The 20,105-nt window shown below is 43.4% G+C and overlaps 1 protein-coding gene across 4 annotated transcripts; it reads right to left on the reverse strand.

Moving 5' to 3' along the window:
• Nucleotides 1-593: 593 nt before the first annotated feature.
• TPRKB (TP53RK binding protein) lies at nucleotides 594-8,643 on the reverse strand. 4 transcript variants are annotated; one of them, XM_030921759.1, is made up of 5 exons: nucleotides 8,495-8,643; nucleotides 5,871-5,931; nucleotides 3,508-3,630; nucleotides 1,271-1,447; nucleotides 594-739 (listed from the first exon to the last, which is right to left on the reverse strand). In XM_030921759.1, the coding sequence occupies exons 2-5, from the start codon at nucleotides 5,910-5,912 to the stop codon at nucleotides 653-655; spliced, it is 429 nt and encodes a 142-aa protein (XP_030777619.1). In that variant the 5' UTR covers nucleotides 5,913-5,931; nucleotides 8,495-8,643; the 3' UTR covers nucleotides 594-652. The 4 variants fall into 4 exon arrangements, with proteins under 4 accessions (XP_030777619.1, XP_010360278.1, XP_010360277.1 ...); XM_010361976.2 differs by having other exon boundaries at nucleotides 5,871-5,934; nucleotides 8,495-8,639; XM_010361975.2 differs by having other exon boundaries at nucleotides 5,772-5,931; nucleotides 8,495-8,637.
• Between the last annotated feature and the right edge of the window lie 11,462 nt (nucleotides 8,644-20,105).

A 20,105-nucleotide genomic window follows, 5' to 3' on the forward strand; every position in this document is an offset into this window, starting at 1 on the left:
TCTGGGCAACATAGTGAGACCACATCTCTAAAAAAGAAATAATCACTAAGGCAAGAACCTAGTACACTGTAGGCATTCCCTAAGTGTTTGCAATTTTTATTCCAATTATATAAAAATAAAATATATTTGAATAGAAACAGAACTCTAGAAGGCAATAACAAGTAATAGTAACTGATTATCTTTTAAAATACTATAAGGTAGGACTACAAGTGGTTTCCTTTTTTCTTTTTTTTTTTTTTGAGACGGAGTCTCACTCAGCTGCCCAAGCTGGAGTGCAATGGAGCGATCTCAGCTCACTACAACCTCTGCCTCCCGGGTTCAAGTGATTCTCCTCTCTCAGTCTCCCAAGTAGCTGGGATTACAGGCACCTGCCACCATGCCTGGCTAATTTTTAAATTTTAGTAGAGATGGGGTTTCACCATGTTGGCCAGGCTGGTGTTGAACTCCTGACCTCGGGGGATCCGCCTGCCTCAGCCTCCCAAATTGCTAGGATTTCAGGCATGAGCCACCGCACCTGGCCTTTTTTTTTTTTTCTTTTTTATACCATTCTGTGATTTAAACTTTTCTATAATGCACATATATTAGTTTTATAATCAGGGAAGAAAACTCAATGTTTTCTTTAATGCTGAGTTTTGTTAATATTTCTGATATTTCACAAAACATCTTTTGTTGACATTCTACAAATGATACCATCCAATAATGTCCCAATACTTTCTTCTTGTGAAGAGAGTTTATATATCTGTAAAAATGAAAGACAAATTATGACTTGCTATCGTCATTCACTACTAATTGTCATTATACAAACATGTGTAAGTGAAATTATTCCTCATTCAATTATTGGCTTCATACTATAACAAACAACAAATGTGATTAAAATATTCCAAGTAGATGGCAATTCATTACTTGTATTCCCTTTAAATTGCTGCTATGGAGGTAACTCTCAAGAACATAAAAACCAAATTTCTATCCATTTAACTTCATACTAAATTTATTTTACATTTTAAATATACTATGTAAGTTTGATATTGAAAGGTATTCTCTTTCTTAATGTGGAGAATGGTTATATCAGCTGAGTTTGTAATTATATTTTACATAAACCCACACCTCCCAGTTCTTTGTATCTAAAATTATTTTTTAGTAATTCTAAAAATTAGATTAACTTTCTCAAAAGTTCAAAAAACAAGGAGCCCTGGTGATCAATAAGCAAACAGTATCAGCATTATTGCTCATCTATCACACTCTTTCTAAAAATATGGACTGGCAAACAAACCTTTTGGACTTCTGTAATATTTGTTATCTCAGGAAGACTTTTCAGAGAAACCTGATGACCTTCTACTTGAGATATTAGGTATTCTTGATTTATTTGTTTTTCTCCCTCTTCAATGTAAACAATTAGAATTGAGGTGTCACTTGCTGAGATACCAAATTTTTTCAAAGCCTCTGAAATCTAAGAGAAAAAAAATGAAAAAATAAAAATAAAAACAAGATAATTAACCATTGTTTCCTATGTCTGAAACATTTCCTAATCTGCCTTCTTCCTTGGTCAGGCTCTTATTTTTCATGTCCTAAAAGTTCTCACTGCCTAGTTTTTCACTTTGATGATTCCTTTCCAACATCCATTGGTACTTCCTCAAAAGCACTCCCTGCTTAAAGTTATGCCTTGTTCCTATGGAATCAAGCCCAGCCTCTTGGTGCTACACAAAAAAACACCTCCTCCCGCTGGTGCCAAGTGGCTCTCCAGCCAGGCGCTTCTGCCTCCTGGCCAGTCTGGCCTGCCTGGGGGTCCAGTCACATTTCATGCCCTTCTGCCTGTGCTCAAGCTTTGTCCTCTGCTCACATGTCCCTTCTCCCCATGGCTTGGCTGCTGAACACATGCTTCAAGGTCCACATTTCTGATGCCACTCCCCACCACACCCTCCTCCCTCCAAAATGAATGGCTTCATTGCTGTACCCCTAGATTTGAATTCATTTTTCCATTATATCATTTATCTCAGGGCATTTTAACTTGTTTATCTGCCTCTCCTTAGGAACATATTTGCCTCTTCTTCCCCTAGAACTGCAAATGGAATGGGGAAAATTTCAACAGACATTTACTGAATTCAAGAGTTTTCTGAATTACGTCTAATGATCTCAAGGAAACAATAATTAGTAAATTTTATTCCAAGTACTGGGAAACTCTATTACCATGCTGAGATAACTGCATTTTATAAACTTTACAACCATCTGTATTTTAACCTATGCCACAGGTGTCGTAACTTTTCTTCTCTTTTTTCTTTTTTTGAGACGGAGTCTTGCTCTGTGGCCCGGGCTGGAGTGCAGTGGCCGGATCTCAGCTCACTGCAAGCTCCGCCTCCCGGGTTCACGCCATTCTCCTGCCTCAGCCTCCTGAGTAGCTGGGACTACAGGTGCCCGCCACCTCGCCCGGCTAGTTTTTTGTATTTTTTAGTAGAGACGGGGTTTCACCACGTTAGCCAGGATGGTCTCGATCTCCTGACCTCGTGATCCGCCCGCCTCGGCCTCCCAAAGTGCTGGGATTACAGGCTTGAGCCACCGCGCCCGGCCGTAACTTTTCTCTAGATGACATTAGTACCTGGTTGTTATTAATAGCAGCAGTAATACTAAAAATTCATCAGCAAAATTGCAGTCATTTTTTTCATGTGCTACATGTGTGATGTCTTTGGCTTGATAACTTTCATTGAAAAAGCGTTACTGGCCGGGCGCAGTGGCTCAAGCCTGTAATCCCAGCACTTTGGGAGGCCAAGGCGGGCGGATCATGATGTCAGGAGATCGAGACCATCCTGGCTAACACGGTGAAACCCCGTCTCTACTAAAAATACAAAAAAAAAGAAATTAGCCGGGCGTGGTGGTAGGCGCCTGTAGTCCCAGCTACTCCGGAGGCTGAGGTGGGAGAATGGCATGAACCTGGGAAGCGGAGCTTACAGTAAGCCGAGATCGCACCACTGCATTCCAGCCTGGGGGACAGAGCGAGAATCCGTCTCAAAAAAAAGAAAAGAAAAGAAAAAGCGTTACTATAAGTATTTCAAACCACAAACTCTTCCTACATAGTGGGTGTGTGAGTGAGGATGTGTTAAGGACTGTTATAGGTACCAGCAAGTTCCTGGTATATGAAAAAGACATGGATCCCACCCTCAAGGAGTTTACGGGAAGAGGGAGATATGCACGCTAGCACACAAAATATTCATGCCTAATGTTTTATCATTTAGATTTTTGTCAGTTTCTTAAGCAAAAATACTTGAGAGGTCTTCCTGATCCTATATGGTAAGAACAGATAAAATTAACCTCACTTAATTTAGCTAAATTTTTGTTTACTCATATGTAAACTGTCTTAGTAAGAGGCAGGGTAAACCTCAACTCTCTGTCCAGAGCTCTCTTCACTATTATTTTGGTTTATTACTAACCACTGTCTTGCAGGAATTTAGCCTCCAACCCTGAGGAACACATATGTTATTATGACAAGGTCAACAGAAATAGGAAAGTCTACATTACATTGTTATTTGGGGAAAGGTTGAAAATAATTTCAGTAGATAGAGTTCTTGTCTTCATTTTTCCCAGTTTGTAGAGGTGAACTGCTTTGTTTGCTGCCACAAGTATCTGAAATGGATCGACAATCTACCAAAGAGAGCAGAAAGAATTAATTACACATAGAGAAGCTGCAGTGCTTGAAAACACATGGTAACTCAAGGTTAACTCCAGTGTCAAGCTGGTTTACTTCATCACAATTCTTATGGTCTGTATTTTCAAAACTATTATCCCAGCTGGGCACGGTGGCTCACGCCTGTAATCCCAGCACTTTGGGAGGCCAAGGTGGGCGGGTCACCTGAGGTCAGGAGTTCAAGACCAGCCTGGCCAACATGGCGAAACTGTATCTCTACTAAAAATACAAAAATTAGGTGTGGTATCACGCACCTGTAATCCCAGCTACTCAGGAGGCTGAGGCAGGAGAACTGCTTGAACCCAGGAGATGGAGGCTGCAGTGAGCTGAGATTGCACCATTACACTCCAGCCTGGGCAACAAGAGTGAAACTCTGTCTCAAAACAAAAACAAAAACAAAAACAAAAAAAACTATTATCCCAAGAGCCTGGGTAGTCAGAAAATCACAGAATTTTAAAGCTGCAAGGAACTTATGCAAATAGTAAAATTTTTTAAAATAACATTAATTGAGGGCTAATATTATGGGCATGATCATATTCCAAACATTTTACTTGTGTTATTTTCTTTAATCCTCAAAACTACCCTATGAAACTGATACTATTAGTAGTAGTAGTAGTATGTAATTGATGAGGAAATTGAGGCAAAGAATGTCTAAGTTTGAATCCCATCTCTGCCACCTATCACCTAGGGAATTTAGGCAAGTTCCTTAGCATTTTATTTGTTAGAGACACATGAAACAGTATTTACTCCATAGGCTGTTGTGAAAATTAAGCGAGTTAGTATATGTAAAGCACTTGGAACAATACTAGGAATGCAGTAAGCACTATATAAAGGTTGGCTATGTCTTGGTCAAAGTCCTAAGTAGTAGGTCTGGGATTAACTCCCGGTAACATTATCCCACTGAGTGTGCTTTTTTTCTTTTTTTTTTTTTTTGGAGACAGAGTCTCGCTCCATCGCCCAGGCTGGAATGCAGTGGCTCAATCTCAGCTCACTGCAACCTCCGCCTCCCAGGTTCAAGCGATTCTTGTGCCTCAGCCTCCCGAGTAGCTGGGACTACCAGCAGACACCACCATGCCCAGCTACTTTTTGTATTTTTAGTAGAGACAGGTTTCACTATGTAGGCCACACTGGTCTCAAACTCCTGGCCTCAACCAATCCATGCCCCTTGGCCTCTGTGTGTGCTCTTAACGACTACGCTATGCCTCCTCTACAGACTGTCTTGTTAAGAGCCCCCCATTTTAAAGATGAGAAGCTGGAGATCCAGGCGTTTCCCATGTTAGACCCAGACCACAGCCTTTCCTCCTTCCTAGGGCAGGACTAGGCACTTCTGCCTCTATTCACTGTTACAGTCCAGGTTGGCTGCATCTGACTTGGACAAGAATTTTTTCCCTAACAGTGACAGAATTTTAGGCTACCTTATAACATCACAAATATTAATGTATACTTAAATGGCCTGTATGGTTCATTCATTGTTTTTTTTGTTTCTTTGTTTGTTTTGTTTTGTTTTGAGATGGAGTCTTGCTCTGTTGCCCAGGCTGGAGTGCAGTGGCGTGATCTTGGCTCACTGCAACCTCTGCCTCCCAGGCTCAAGCGATTATCCTGCCTCAGCCTCCTGAGTACAGGTGCCTGCCACCACGCTAATTTTTGTATTTTTAGTAGAGACGGGGTTTCACCATATTGGTCAGGCTGGTCTCAAACTCCTGACCTCATGATCTGCCTGCCTCAACCTCCCAAAGTGCTGGGATTACAGGCGTGAGCCACCACGCCAGGCTTTTTTTTTTTTTTTTGAGACAGTTTCGCTCTTGTCACCCAGGCTGGAGTGCAATGGCGCAATCTTGACTCACCGTAACCTCCGCCTCCCGGGTTCAAATGATTCTCCTGCCTCAGCCTCCTGAGTAGCTGGGATTATAGGCACCCGCCACCACGTCCAGCTAATTTTTGTATTTTTAGTTGAGACAGGGTTTCACTATGTTGGCCAGGCTTGTCTTCAACTCCTGACCTCAGGTGATCCACCCACCTCGGCCTCCTAAAGTGCTGGGATTATGGGTGTGAGCCACCGCACCCAGCCAGCTCATTAATTCTTACAATTTATATTTACCACTGTAGGATTTATCAGTGATCCATCGATGGTGCCTTCCATGGCCTTTCTTCTCAAGTCTCCAGCATTTTTTACATCTTTAAATAACAGAAGGGTTACCCTGCATTCGGGAAACAGGTCCAGCTGATATGTTAACTGCATTTCACAGATAAGCAGGATTCTACTGCACACAAAATGAAAAGACCAAAAGATTTCGTTTGTTTAAAAGTTAACATTATAACTCATTTCTTAACAAATATTCAATAACTTTGATAACAACATGATACAAAGTTTTAAACTAGAAAAATCCATCGCCAAAGCCCATTTGGCATCCTCATGAGATGCTGTCTTCCTAACCCTTCTGAGCTGTTTCTAGTTCCATTGCCATTCCCAAGGAAACGCCAAGGGGCCCAGCTGGTTGCTGTTTATTCAGTTGAGGCAGGCTCAGATGCATGGTTGAAGGGCTGCTTCTCCAGCAGACAAGCAGGAGCAGAATGTCAGAAATTTTTTAAACCAGAGGTTACTTATGGTATTAATGAAGTCTTACTCTATCTTAGTCTTTTTAAAATCCTGATCTCATCATTTTATTTATATTTTAGGAAGGCCTAGACATAAATATTAAGGAAGAAAATAATTTTAAAGAATAAAGTAGGCCAGGCATGGTGGCTCACGCCTGTAATCCCAGCACTCTGGGAGGTCAAGGAGAGTGGATCACCTGAGGTTGGGAATTTGAGACCAGTCAGACCAACATGGAAAAACCCCGTCTCTACTAAAAATACCAAAAAAATTAGCCAGGCATGGTGGCGCATGCCTGTAATCACAGCTACTCAGGAGGCTGAGGCAGGAGAATCACTTGAACCTGGGAGGCAGAGGTTGCAGTGAGCCGAGATTGCACCATTGCACTCCAGCCTGGGCAACAAGAGTGAAACTCAGACTCAAAAAAAAAAAAAAAAGAATAAAGTATCACACTTGACCCAAAGATATTAATTCCACACATGGAAATTAAGCAGAGAGGGTATTAAATAATCAATATTGCTCCTTTCTTGGACATAAGCTTAACAAGAAAAGGATAGGTTATTATACATAAAGACATAAAAGACAATTTGAATAACTAGAAAGACATGACCATATCTTTGAATGGAAAAACTATGTATTGCAAAAATTTCTTTAAAACAAGTTCTATCAAATTCTTAACAAGATATTTTGGTGGGGCAATTTGAGACTCATTTTATCCTTTTACCTGGCAGATTATATTTCTAGAACTCTTTCTGATGGAAGTCATTAGGAATCCAAGAATTATATAAGATGTTCCTCTCATTATTTTGACAGTAAAAAGTTGAAAATAACCTATCTAGCTAATGATGGGATTGGTTGTGATTTAACAACCATTAAAACCACATGGTCTTGACGTTGTGTAGAAATGGCAATAAATAACCTTAAGTAAAAACATCTGAATGGAAAACAAAACACACAAACTGGCCAAAATGTGGGTTTTTAAAAAAGCTTTTAAACAAATATTAAAAAGAAAACACACCAAAAAGCTAACGTTATCTCTTACTTAGAATTAACTTGACTTTTTCTGCTACAAACAGGAAAAAAAATATTTGTGAACAATATCCTGGCCACAGTTCAATCATTACTCATGCTAAGAGGAAAAAAATGGATACACAAACATATAATCAGTAGGATCCCAATATATAAAAAGATACACATATTTTTAAAAAACACATGAAGGAAACACTAAAATATGACCATCTTGGGTAGTGAGCTTATGAGGTGATTTTTATTGTCCTTTATACAAAAGAAAGTATTTTGTTATGTATGTTCTGAATTTTCTACAGTGAGCATACAAAACATGAGTAGACATAATAAGAAAGGAAAAAAAAGTGTGGTTTTTAACACTGGGGGTTGGGGGAAGAATCCTTAGAAAAACCTCAAAATAGTTTGTTCTTGTTTAGCGTAATTCACTCAGTCCAGAAACTTGGAATCATCGTTGAGTACCCAACCTGTCACTCAAATCCTATATCTAATCCGTAAAGTCCTGAATTTTCACCTGCTAAATATACTTTTGATTCATCCACTTCTCTCCCATAAGCTAGGTCACACCGCTCATCTACAGCAGTAGCCTCCTGAGTGGTTTCTCAGAATTCCTGCCCTCCTATAATCCAGTCTTCACCCGCAGTTCTAGTGATCCTTTCAAAATGACCATCAGATCTTGCCATTCTGCTGCTCTTACGATAAACCCCCAACTTTGTGTCACAGTGTTCCATACTCTACGATCTGGTCCCTGCCTCCCTCTTCTGCTACCGCCGCAATGGCCTTCTCTAAGCTCAAGTCACCAAGCTTTCTCCCCGATTCTGCCCTATCGGACAGGTAGTTCCCTCTCTCCTTTCATCTCCGCTTGACGCACTCCTCCCTCCCTTCAACTCCATTTGGAATCATTTACTACAGCTCCCAGAACTCCGCGACTACGGCTCTTTTTAGTCTGAGGACTAGCTCCTTTTTGGGCCCAATCACAACTTTAAAGAACCGTGCGCCTATCCGTTGCATGTCTCCTCACTAAACTATATTTCTTGAGGGGACAGACTGACTATCATTCTCGTGCTGCATTCCCAGGGGCTGGCCTCGTTGGCGCTTGATAAATACCAGCTTAAGAACCCGCAGCCATAGTCCCAAGGTCATTACTAAATCTGCCCAAACCCTCCCCTCCCGAGCCGCCCAGTAAGTGGGCAACGAAAACTCACCATCCGGCCCCCAGCGCGTCTCAGAAGATCTCCCGCTCGGAAACAGAGCTCACAACTTCCGGAAGTGATGGCCAATCCCTGTCTTCTTCGAGCCAGTTTCCGGATAGGCCGGCTCGGGGTGGCCATGTTTTTCCGGGTCCCGGTAGGAGGAGTGCTTCCGCCCATCGTCCCGCCCATTCTTCCGCCCTCCCAGCCTGGGTCCCGTCAACGAACGCGAAGAATAGGGGCTATATATGACTTCCGGCGAAGGAAATGGAAGCATATATGGGCTGGCACTGGAAGTTGAGGTCCGGTTTTGAGTCTCGGCTTTGTCTTAATCTGTGTTGGGCGTTGCACCGGGCTTCCTCAGTTTCTTCCTGTACAAGGAAAAGTACTGACCAAAATGAGTTCTACATACGTTTCCGCTGCTCGAGATTTCTTTTTTGTTGTTGTTGGGTTTTTTTTGAGACACAGCCTTCCTTTGTTACTCAGGCTGGAGTGCAGTGGCGCAATCTCGGCTCACTGCTACCTCCGCCTCGGGGTTCAAGTCGTTCTCCTGCCTCAGCCTCCCAAGCAGCTGGGACTACAGGCGCGTACCACCACGCCCGGCTAATTTTTTGCATTTTTAGTAGAGACGGGGTTTCACCGTCTTAGCCAGGATGGTCTGGATCACCTGATCTCGTGATCCGTCCGCGTTGGCCTCCCAAAGTTCTGGGATTACAGGTGTGAACCGCTGCGCCCCGCTGAGATTTCTTCGTTCTTTTTCTGGGCCTTGTCTCCTATGACACTTTGGACTTTGGACTTTTGAGTTTAATGCTGGAACAAGTTAAAACTTTAGGGGATGATTGGGAAGTCATGATTATGTTTTGCAATGTGAGAAGGACATGAGATTTGGGGGTCCAGGGATGGATTGATACAGTTTGAATATATGTCCCTGCCAAATCTCATGTTGAATTGTGATCCCCAGTGTTGGAGGTGGGACCTGATGGGAGGTGTTTGGGTCATGTAGGTGGATCTCTTATGGCTTGGTGTCTTTGCAATAGTGAGTGAGTTCTAGGGAGATCTGGTTCTTTAGAAGCACCCCCGAACACACACTGTCTCTTGCTCCAGTTCTCACCCTGTGATGTGCCTGCTCGCCCTTCTCCTTCTGCCAAATTAAAAGCCTCCTCAGAAGCCAAACAGATACTGGTACTATGCTTCCTGTACAGCCTGCAGAACCATGAGCCAATTTAACCTGGTTTCTATATAAATTACTCAGTCTCAGACATTTCTTTGTAGCAATGCAAGAACAGCCTAATTGTGGGGGTCGGGCAGGGTAAAGAGATGGGGAGGCATGACACATCGGGCTAAAACATGAAGGACATTCGGCCGGACGTGGTAGCTCACGCCTATAATCTCAATACTTTGGGAGGCCGAGGTGGGCGAATCACCTCAGGTCAGGAGTTCGAGACCAGCTTGACTAACATGGAGAAACCCCGTCTCTACTGAAAAATAAAAGAATTAGCCAGGCATGGTGGCGCATACCTGTAATGCCAGCAACTCGAGAGACTGAGGCAGGAGAATCGCTTGAACCTTTGAGGTAGAGGTTGCCATGAGCCGAGATTGTGCCATTGCACTCCAGCCTGGACAACAAGAGTGAAACTCCCTCTAAAAATATATATACACACACACACACACACACACATATGTGTGTGTGTGTGTGTGTGTATGTATGTATATATATGAAGGATATTCTATTTCTAGGACAGACTGGAACAGGGCCCTGGCTGTTCTGGTTAGTCTGTCTGTATCACAGGATGCTACATTCCCAGCACATTCTACAGTTATCCTAGAGAACCACAAGTGAGAAAGGAGAAAGAACTAAGTTTGTCCAAGGCCACCTGGAGAACTATTCTGCAGTCTATGCCCTTAACCCAGATTATCCCCCTTAGCACAGCTAGTCCATTCCATATGCCCACCAACCTCCTAGTACCTGGAGGCGGAGGTTTGTCTTCTCAGATTGACTTAACACCTTGACAGACACAATGTCAGTGCAACATTGTTGAGCCATAGCCAGAATACGTTTTACTAGGCCCAGGAGGACTACTCCACAAACAGGCTGATTGGGTCTGCCTGGAGCAGCAACCTAGTCCAGGATTCAGCGATCCAGGTAAGAAGTTGCTAAAGAGGTCAAAAAAGGGTCCTTAAGGGAGCCCCAATATCTGCAGCAAGTGGGCTTCCTCCCAGATCTCCTCTACTTTTCTGCAGTACATTAGGTGTTCGCTAGGTACTGTAGCAGCTACTGGCAATCAAACACACTTCTCCCAGTTTGGTAAATGGAAATCTAAAGTAATTCCTTTGTTTAATACAATCCTCTTGGCCAGGTGTGCTGGCTCATGCTTGTAATCCCAGTGCTTTGGGAAGCTGAAATAGGGGGATTGCTTGAGGCCAAGAGTTCAAGACCAGCCTGGGCAAAATAGTGAGGCCTCCATCTCTCCAAAATATTAAGAAAAATAGGGCCGGGCGCGGTGGCTCAAGCCTGTAATCCCAGCACTTTGGGAGGCCGAGACGGGCGGATCACGAGGTCAGGAGATCGAGACCATCCTGGCTAACATGGTGAAACCCCGTCTCTACTAAAAAATACAAAAAACTAGCCGGGCGAGGTGGCGGGCACCTGTAGTCCCAGCTACTCGGGAGGCTGAGGCAGGAGAATGGCGTAAACCCGGGAGGCGGAGCTTGCAGTGAGCTGAGATCCGGCCACTGCACTCCAGCCTGGGCGACAGAGCGAGACTCCGTCTCAAAAAAAAAAAAAAAAAAGAAAAATAGCCAAGTGTGGTGGTGTGCACCTGTAGTCAGATCTACTCAGGAGGCTCAGGTGGGAGGTTCACTTGAGCCTAGGAGTTTGAGGTTACAGTGAGCTATGATCATGCCACTGCACTCCAGTCTGGGCAACAGCATAAAACCCCATCTCAAAAAAAAAAAAAAAAAAAAAAAAAAAATTCCCAAGGGAGTTGAGGGATGTCTGCTGGGCTGCCAAGGAATTGGCAATAGAGGAAGCAATATCTGTCATGCTCAGGGACAGATTTCTTATCAATTTTTCCTGAGCACCGACTCCTGTGTGTGCTACCAAAAATCTCAAAAAGAACACAAACCCAGAGTTGCTTACACCTCCTAGCAGGAGTCTAGTAAGCCTGGTGCATGACTTCAGGCTGCTGGCCCACTTGTATGACTTATTTCAAGGAGTAATATCTAGGGACACCCCAGAATGCCCAGTGTGCAGTATCCCACCGTTCATCAGCTTTTCAAGCATAACATTGCCCATACCGTATTTGGGTCACCCTGGACTGCCCACAGAGAAAAATGTAGCCCTCAGGTGCACATAGCATCCCTTCTCCTATTTTATTGTTTAGTAGCCCATTCATAGGTATGAAGGCATTGGCATTTGCCAACCAGGTCTCAAATTAGTTATATGAACTTGGTTTCCCCCATTCAATATTGTTCGTGAAGCTCCTACACAGAAAGCTAACAGTAGTTCAATTATTATTTCCACTGTCAGCACTGGGATGCTTCTCATCCAAGTAAAGGAATATAATGGGTCAAAAGTACTAGCCCACCAAGCTTTTATTACTTGTCATGATGTTTTGCCACCTTAGGCCAATTAAGTCTACCCTTAGGCCAATTAAGTCTCCCTCTCATGTGGCAGGTGCCAGATCCTCACTCAGTAAGCCAGGACTCAGGTTCTGTTCATATTCACTGTGCCACTATAATACTGGTAGAGTTTACTACTGGCAGGATGAGAAGGTTGCTGTAGCCTGTGACATGATGGGGTCTGGGATGACAGATCCAGCACTTCCCTTTGGTGGCCACAGCTTGGGAGAGCCTAACGAAGGCGTTATGCTGTCACGTCCTTGTGGAAAAAGCAGACTGACAGGTTAGTACCCCGCCCCTTACACTTCCTGCATCCTCGGGTGTTCCCTACCTATGTGATAGAGGTTGGGCTGAGTGTAGTGTCCCAGTCTGACTGCTGTAGTCCCGAAGGCTACCCATTCCCCTTGTTGCATGACCCAGGCCTTTTGGCTTCAGTTGTCCAGTCTGGGAAGGGAGGTTTTTCTTGTACAAACTCGACATGTCTGATAAGTTTACCCACCTGTATGGAAGGATCAGGTGTTCCTGGTGCCACTAACCCTAGCACTCTGGTACTCCTTGGTCCTGTCCTGTATCCCTGTGGATTTCATAGAAGAGAGGCACCTGGGGGAAGTATCACCTCTAGATTAGAGTCAGGGGGCCCTGTCTGAGGTGCTCTGGCAGCTTGAACCACCGACCACCTACAGGATGTGCACTCTAAATGGAGAAAGAAAAAAGAATGGTTGGGAACACTGAGATTGGAATTTCACAGGTGCAGCCTCATCAGGCAGTCACCTGGTCCACCTCTATCCACACCAAGCTCAGTGTTTCTCAAGATGTGTGCAGTGCTATGTTTCCCTTGTATTGGAGTACGGTGCTTAGTGTCCATGCTGCCCTAGTCAAATCGAGGTGCCACCCCGATAGCAGACTGTCCTGATGTCCTTTATTCAGTTGCTTTGTGAGTTGGCTGGTCCATCATTCAATGGCTCCATTGGCCTGTGGATGACAGAGTGCATGGAAAACCCATTGTATTGCATGAGACTATGCCCACTGTCATGTTGCTTGGGCAGTGAGGATTTTCCTTGGTCAGAGTGAAGTCCCATGGGGTATCCAAAAACGTAAGTCCTCTCAAGGGCAGCTATGGTAGTCAGAGCATCCACATGAGTCACATATAGAGTCCCTTCAAACAGCAAGCTGTTGCCATAGCTCTTGTCTCCACACATGGAATCTTTTAATAGTCCAAACACTGCTGCCATTCCCCTGACCAGATGGCTAGGCTGTTGGCAATGGCCCATGAGTCAGTAAAAATGTGGCAAGATATGGTGGTAGGTGAGAGGGGATGTGCCCCACTGTTATGGCTCAAATCCTTAGCTATTAGGGGTCATAGGCCCTCTGGTGGCAGTGATGTTCTGGGCCATAAGCAACCAAAATGTCAATGCCTATGAAGCACTCAGTGGTGGGAACCATGGTCACTGACACTTGAAATGGCCCAGAGGGCTCCACCTACAAGCAGAGAAGCACCACAAGCAGATAAACACTATGTGTCACTGAGTCCATCCCCAAACTTCCTGCTTAATTTTTCCCCTAAAGGAACCTGGAAATACTGTCATATGGCCTTCAGTATCCAAGAACTCCAAAGAAGTCGGAATTTCCATCTTTCCCCATTTTATCTTTTTTTTTTTCTTGAGACAGGGTTTCTCACTGTTGCCCAGGTTGGAGGGCAGCCTCAACCTCCCAGGTTCAGACAATCCTCCAGCCTCAGCCTCCCACATAGCTGGGACTATGGGAAGCACACCACCACACGTGGCTAATTTTTAAATTTTTTGTAGAGACAAGGTCTCACGTTGTTGCTTTGGCTGGTCTCTAACTCTTGGGCTCAAGGGATCCTTCTGCCTTGGCCCCACAAAGTACTGGAATTAGGTATGAGCCACTGCACCTGGCCCCATTTTATCTTGATAGGAGTATAGAGCCATTGGCCTCTGGTGGTGATCCAGAGACCATGGCCCCATTCCTACCTGTGCCATTCAGCCCAAGACATTTGGGTTTGCAATGTCCCTTTATCAAATATATTCATCAACCAGGACGCATGCGACTTCCTTGGCCTTTCTCCATGTCTGAGACTGTGGTCCTTTAGACTTGAGTCTCCCTTTCTGTGATGGGCCACACTGTGCATGTGAGTTCCTCTCAGATGCTTCAGGGACCGTGTGAGTACCTCATCCCTCTTCTTTCTCTTAAGTGCCTTAGGGTATGTTTGAGTCCCCAGTCGCCAGCCCTGGAAATGAGCAATCACATAAGTGGCTAACAACCAAGGGATCCTGTGTGGTATTTCAGTTCCACCTGACTCTCTCTCTGCTTCCACCCATTCAGCCAGCTCAGTCACATCCACAGGGTGTGTTTGCATGTGACCTAAGGTCCCACGTATCACCCCTCCTTTCCCATAAAACGTGCCACTCCAAGTCCAGCCTCTGCACCCGCAGGTTGACATCACCACCTTCTTTCACCAGGAAAACATGGTTCTGTCAGACTGAACCCGGTTCGCTGTGCTAATTTTGTGAAGCAGGCTCATTGTACACTGGTTATCAACTTGCCTGAGTCCAATGAGATGGTGAGATGGAACGCTCACACACAAGTTACATGAAGTGGGTTTATTACTTACAGATTGGCCCTGAGGCACAACAGAAGCCCGGAATTCATTGTGAGCCCATCTCCCAAGGCTCAAGAAAGCTACTGAGGGTGGATGGATTCTCACAAGTGGGGCATGTGTTCCACTTGCACTGCAGCTGAGGGACACTAGAAAGCAGCCGGCACTGGATTTAATACCCTGGGGGACCACATGACATGCTAGGCAAAAGTGTTGGCTGACGTCTTCTTTCTCAGAGGCAGACTGGAACAGAGAGAGCCTGAGCTGTTCTTGTCAGTTCCTCTTTATCGCAGGATGTTGCATTCCCAGCACATTCTACAATCATTTTTGAGAACACAAGTGAGAAAGAGGGAGGAACTGGGCGAGTCCAAGGTCACCCGGAGAACTGTCCTGCAGCTTGTTCTTGAATATTCATATCAACTTTACCCACAATAGCCAAAAACTGGAAATAACCAATGCCCAACAATACACTGATAAACACATTGTGGTAAATTCATACAGCAAGATACCACTCAGTACTGAACAGGAATGAACTGCAGACACTTCCAACAATACTTGCAACATGGATGAGTCTTTAAAATGTGCTCAGCAAAATGACAATCTGAAATTCATTACTAGGCCGGGCGCGGTGGCTCAAGCCTGTAATCCCAGCACTTTGGGAGGCCCAGGCGAGAAGATCACCTGAGGTCAGGAGTTCGAGACCAGCCTGGCCAACAGGGTGAAGCCCCGTTTCTACCAAAAAATACAAAAATTAGCCCGGTGTGGTGGTGGGCACTGTAATCCCAGCTACTCAGGAGGCCGAGGCAGGAGAATTGCTTCAACCCGGGAGGCAGAGGTTGCGGTGAGCCAAGATCATGCCACTGCACTCCAGCGTGGGTGACAGAGCGAGACTCTGTCTCAAAATAAATAAAATGAAATAAAATAAATTACTAGATGATTCCATTTCTACAAAATGCTAGGGATTACAGATTTATCATGGAGTGACTGAAAGCAAATTAGTGGTTGCTTGGGATAGGGAAGTGGGAGACTGACTGGAAAGGATCCAAAGGGAACCTTTAGAGTGAAGCCAATGTTCTATATCTTGATGTGGTGTCAGTTACAAGGAAGTATGAATTTGTTACAATTCATCAAATTAGATGCAATTTAGAACAGTATATTATATATATAATATATTTTAATATATTTTTAAATATATATATTTTTTATTTTATTTATTTATTTTCTGAAACAGAGTCTTGCTTTATCACCCAGGCTGGAGTGCAGTGGCATGGTCTTGGCTAACTGCAACCTCTTCCTCCCAGGTTCAAGCGATTTTCCTGCTTCACCCTCCTGAGTAGTTGGGATTACAGGTGTGCCACCACGCCTGGTTAATTTTTGTATTTTTAGTAGAGACAGGGTTTCACCATGTTGGCCAGGCTGGTCTCGAACTCCTGACCTGAGATGATCTGCCCGTCTTGGCCTCCCAAAGTGCTGGGATTACAGGCATGAGCCACTGTGCCCGGCCTAGAAGAGTGTATTTTATAAACTACAAATTATGCCTCAATAAAGTTGATTTAAAAACAGACATAAAAATCGTTGTCTCATATCAAGCAAAGTCCCATGGAATAAAAAGAAAAGTTGTCTTGGCCAGGCACGGTGGCTCATGCCTGTAATCCCAGCACTTTGGGGGGCCGAGGCAGGTGGATCACCTGAGGTCAGGAGTTCGAGATCAGCTTGGCAAACATGGTGAAACCCTGCCTCCACTAAAAATACAAAATTAGCTGGGCATGGTGGCGCATGCCTGTAATCCCAGCTACTCAGGAGGCTAAGGCAGGAGAATCGCTCGAAACCAGGAGGCGGAGGTTGCAGTGAGCCAGAATTGCACCACTGCACCCCAGTGTGGGTAACAGAGTGAGACTCCGTCTCCAAAAAAAAAAAAAATTGTCTCAGTTCATAGCAGCTTGTTTCTAACTATTAAAAGCTGGAAACAACCCAAACATTCAAGTGAATGGATAAACAAATTGTCACAATCCATACAATGACTGCAACTCAGCCATAAAAAGAAGTCAGCTATTGCTATATACAGCAACACGGATGAATCTCAAAATAATTATGCCAAATAAAAGAAGCCAGACATAAAAAGAGTGCATACTATATGATTCTGTTATGTAAAACGACTATGGTGACAGCAGATCAGTGGTTGCTTGAGTAAGGGTTCTGGAATGGAAAGAGAGGATTACAAAGGAGCATGGGGGAACTGTGGGGTAATAGATGTGTTCTACCTTGATTATGGTAATGGCTTCATGGATGTGTATATGTCAGGTTAATCTAATTGTATACTTATAAAAAAATACAGCATATTGCACGTCAATTATCTTTCTAAGGCTATTTAAGAAACACGAGACACTACATCTTTTTATTGGAACAGCTAAAATTTAGAAAAACTGACAACACTAAGTACTGGAGAGGATGTGAGCAACTGGAGCTCTCATACCTTATTCATGGGGATGCTATGTAATACAGACATTTTGCAAAAGTTTGGGAGTTCCTTACAAAATTAAATATACACTTACCCCACAACAGCAATCCCAGTACAAGAGAAATAAAAACAATTCACACAAAAAAACTCTATGCAAATATTTATGGCAGCTTTGTTCAAAATTCAAATATTGGTAAATAACCCAAATATCCTTCAACTAGTAGATGGAAAACAAATTGTGGTATATCCACAGCATACTCAGCAACAAATGGGAACGAACTGTTGATCTACTCAGCAACATGGATGAATGTCAAAAGCATTATGCTAAATTAAAGAAGCCACATTCGAAAGGCTACATACTCTGTTATTCCATTTATACAACATTCTAGAAAAGGCAAAACTATAGGGACAGAAAATAGGTCAGCATACGCCAAAGTCTGGGGTTGGTGGAAATGGATTGCTACAAAATGCCATGAAGGAATTTTAGGGGATGACGGAATGGTTATATATTTTGATTGTGGTGGTGGTAGTGATGGTTATAAAACTATGCGTTTGTCAAAATGCATAGAACTGTACACTAAAAGAGGTGAATTTTACTATCTGACTATTTTATAGGTCATCTCAGAGGTAAAAATGATCCCTTATGGCTTGCAAGGGTTATGTATCATAAAATTAGTTCAAAAGATCTAATTTGAACTCATCTAAGGTATTAGATGAGAGCTTTCAAAACAATATTAACTTTATTCTTCTCTGCAATATATAGACTTGCATAAATATGCATAACTGTTACCATGTGTTAAAATGAATCTAACCTTGGAAGTGTTATCTGAACAAATGGGTCAGGTAAGATACCCAGACTCCAAACACCATCCTCATGTCTTGTGAAAATAACTTCGAAAATGAAACTTGTAATTCTTGATCAATTGTTATGTTGGATGTAACTGACATTTCTATATTCTTAAAAGGTATAAATATTTGTAGGACTTCAATGTCAAATCAGTGGGAGATCTGGTACTTCCAGCTGTCATATACATGGCTGAACAATTAAACACTTATGACTACCAGATTTTTAAACAAATATCTGGGTGTCTTAGCCTAGGTCCTTTAGAAAGCAGAGCCCAAGGCAAGGATTAAAGCATTGGTATTTTATTTATTATTTATTTTTATGCTTTAAGTTCTAGGGTACATGTACACAACATGCAGGTTTGTTACATATGTAACAACCCAAATGTCCATCAATCATAGACTGGATTAAGAAAATGTGGCACATATACACCATGGAATACTATGCAGCCATAAAAAAGAATGAGTTCATGTCCTTTGTAGGGACATGGATGAAGCTGGAAACCATCATTCTGAGCAAACTATCACAAGGACAGAAAACCAAACACTGCATGTTCTCACTTATAGGTGGTAATTGAACAATGAGAACACTTGGACACAGGGTGGGAAACATCATATACCGGGGCCTGTCATCGGGTGGGGGGAGGGGGGAGGGATAGCATTAAGAGAAATACCTAATGTAAATGACGAGTTAATGGGTGCAGCAAACCAACACAGCACATGTAAGCACTGGTATTTTATTTGGGATATGTAAGAACAGAGAGGTGAGGGCGAGGAAAAAGGTAAGTGAAGCAAGGAACGATGCACAGCAATGTGATGTAATGCGTTACCTCACCGCAGGCTTCACAGTGAGCCAGGAAGATACACAGGGTGTTTGCCAAGTGCATTTACTTAGCCAAACACATTTGCCAGACAACCTGTGTGTCTTCTCTGAAAGGCATGCAAGGCAACACCATGGCTGAGAGGAGTTCACAGGAGGGAGACGGGAGGGGGCGTTTGCCTGCTAGGCTCCCTCCTGTCTGCATTTCACTAATCAAGGCCCTCCAGAGGGAGTTGACTCCTCTATAATTCTGGATCATTGCCTTACCCGTCAGCAGAAGCTTAAGGGATTGATGGGGTTGATGGAATCTGAGACAGTGCTCTAGAATCTGTGTTTCATACAGGATGAGATATAAATGAAATAAATGCTAAATAATGACACAAGTACCTTGCCGAGAGAGGAATCATCCACCTGGAAGGGTAGGGTGTTTTTGAATAATGTAGGGTGGGAGAGAAGGCTTTACTGAGGAGATGGACTTAAAGAATGTGAATGATGTGCTCACAGAGGCCACAGGAGAGAAATTATAGCCAGGAGAACAACCTGAAAGACAAAGGAAGGACATGGCGGCATAAGCGCATGTAACACAATGTACTCAGGAAATGGCTGGCATCCTGAGATATGGGGTGGAATACAGTACAGGGCTTTGTAAAGTCAGCTTGGAGTGAGATCACAGAAAGCCTTGACAAGGAACTGAAAATGGGTTCTGAAGGCCAGAAGCCATTCAAGATTCCCAAAGGGAAAACCACAAATCAGCTTGTTTTCAGGACATAATTCTGCAGCAGTTGCTAGAATTACATCGGAAAGGAGGTTCAGACAGGATGCTAGTAGGGGCCTCCCTTCCATAGTAGAAGTGTTTGTGGTGGACAAAAATTAAAATTTCAAAGATGGTAACTGTCAGAATGGAGAAAAATAAAACTTAAATGTGTGCAGCAGGAGGAAAGTAAACAAAAACCAAGCTGACTAACCACCTTATTACAAGTCCACCATGACAAGACTAGAGCGTCCATCATCAACTTTTAGTGCCTCAATGTTAAGTACGGACAAATGAGCAGTAAAATGGTCATCAGATATTTCAAGAACACTTCTAAGAGCAGAGACAGAGGTATAAACAAACAGGGGAAGGGGAAGAAAGAAAAAAAAAAACAGTTGATTCAGGGAACAGAAGAAATTTAAAAATAATTGACATTAGAGAGATAATGAATTCATTTTTCTAATAGCATTTTTTCCAGAAAAAAAAAATGAGCTAGCTCTTGGAAATTAAAACCAT

This window comes from Rhinopithecus roxellana, chromosome 17 (genome assembly GCF_007565055.1).
Source record: "Rhinopithecus roxellana isolate Shanxi Qingling chromosome 17, ASM756505v1, whole genome shotgun sequence".
Classification (NCBI taxonomy): Eukaryota; Metazoa; Chordata; class Mammalia; order Primates; family Cercopithecidae; genus Rhinopithecus; species Rhinopithecus roxellana.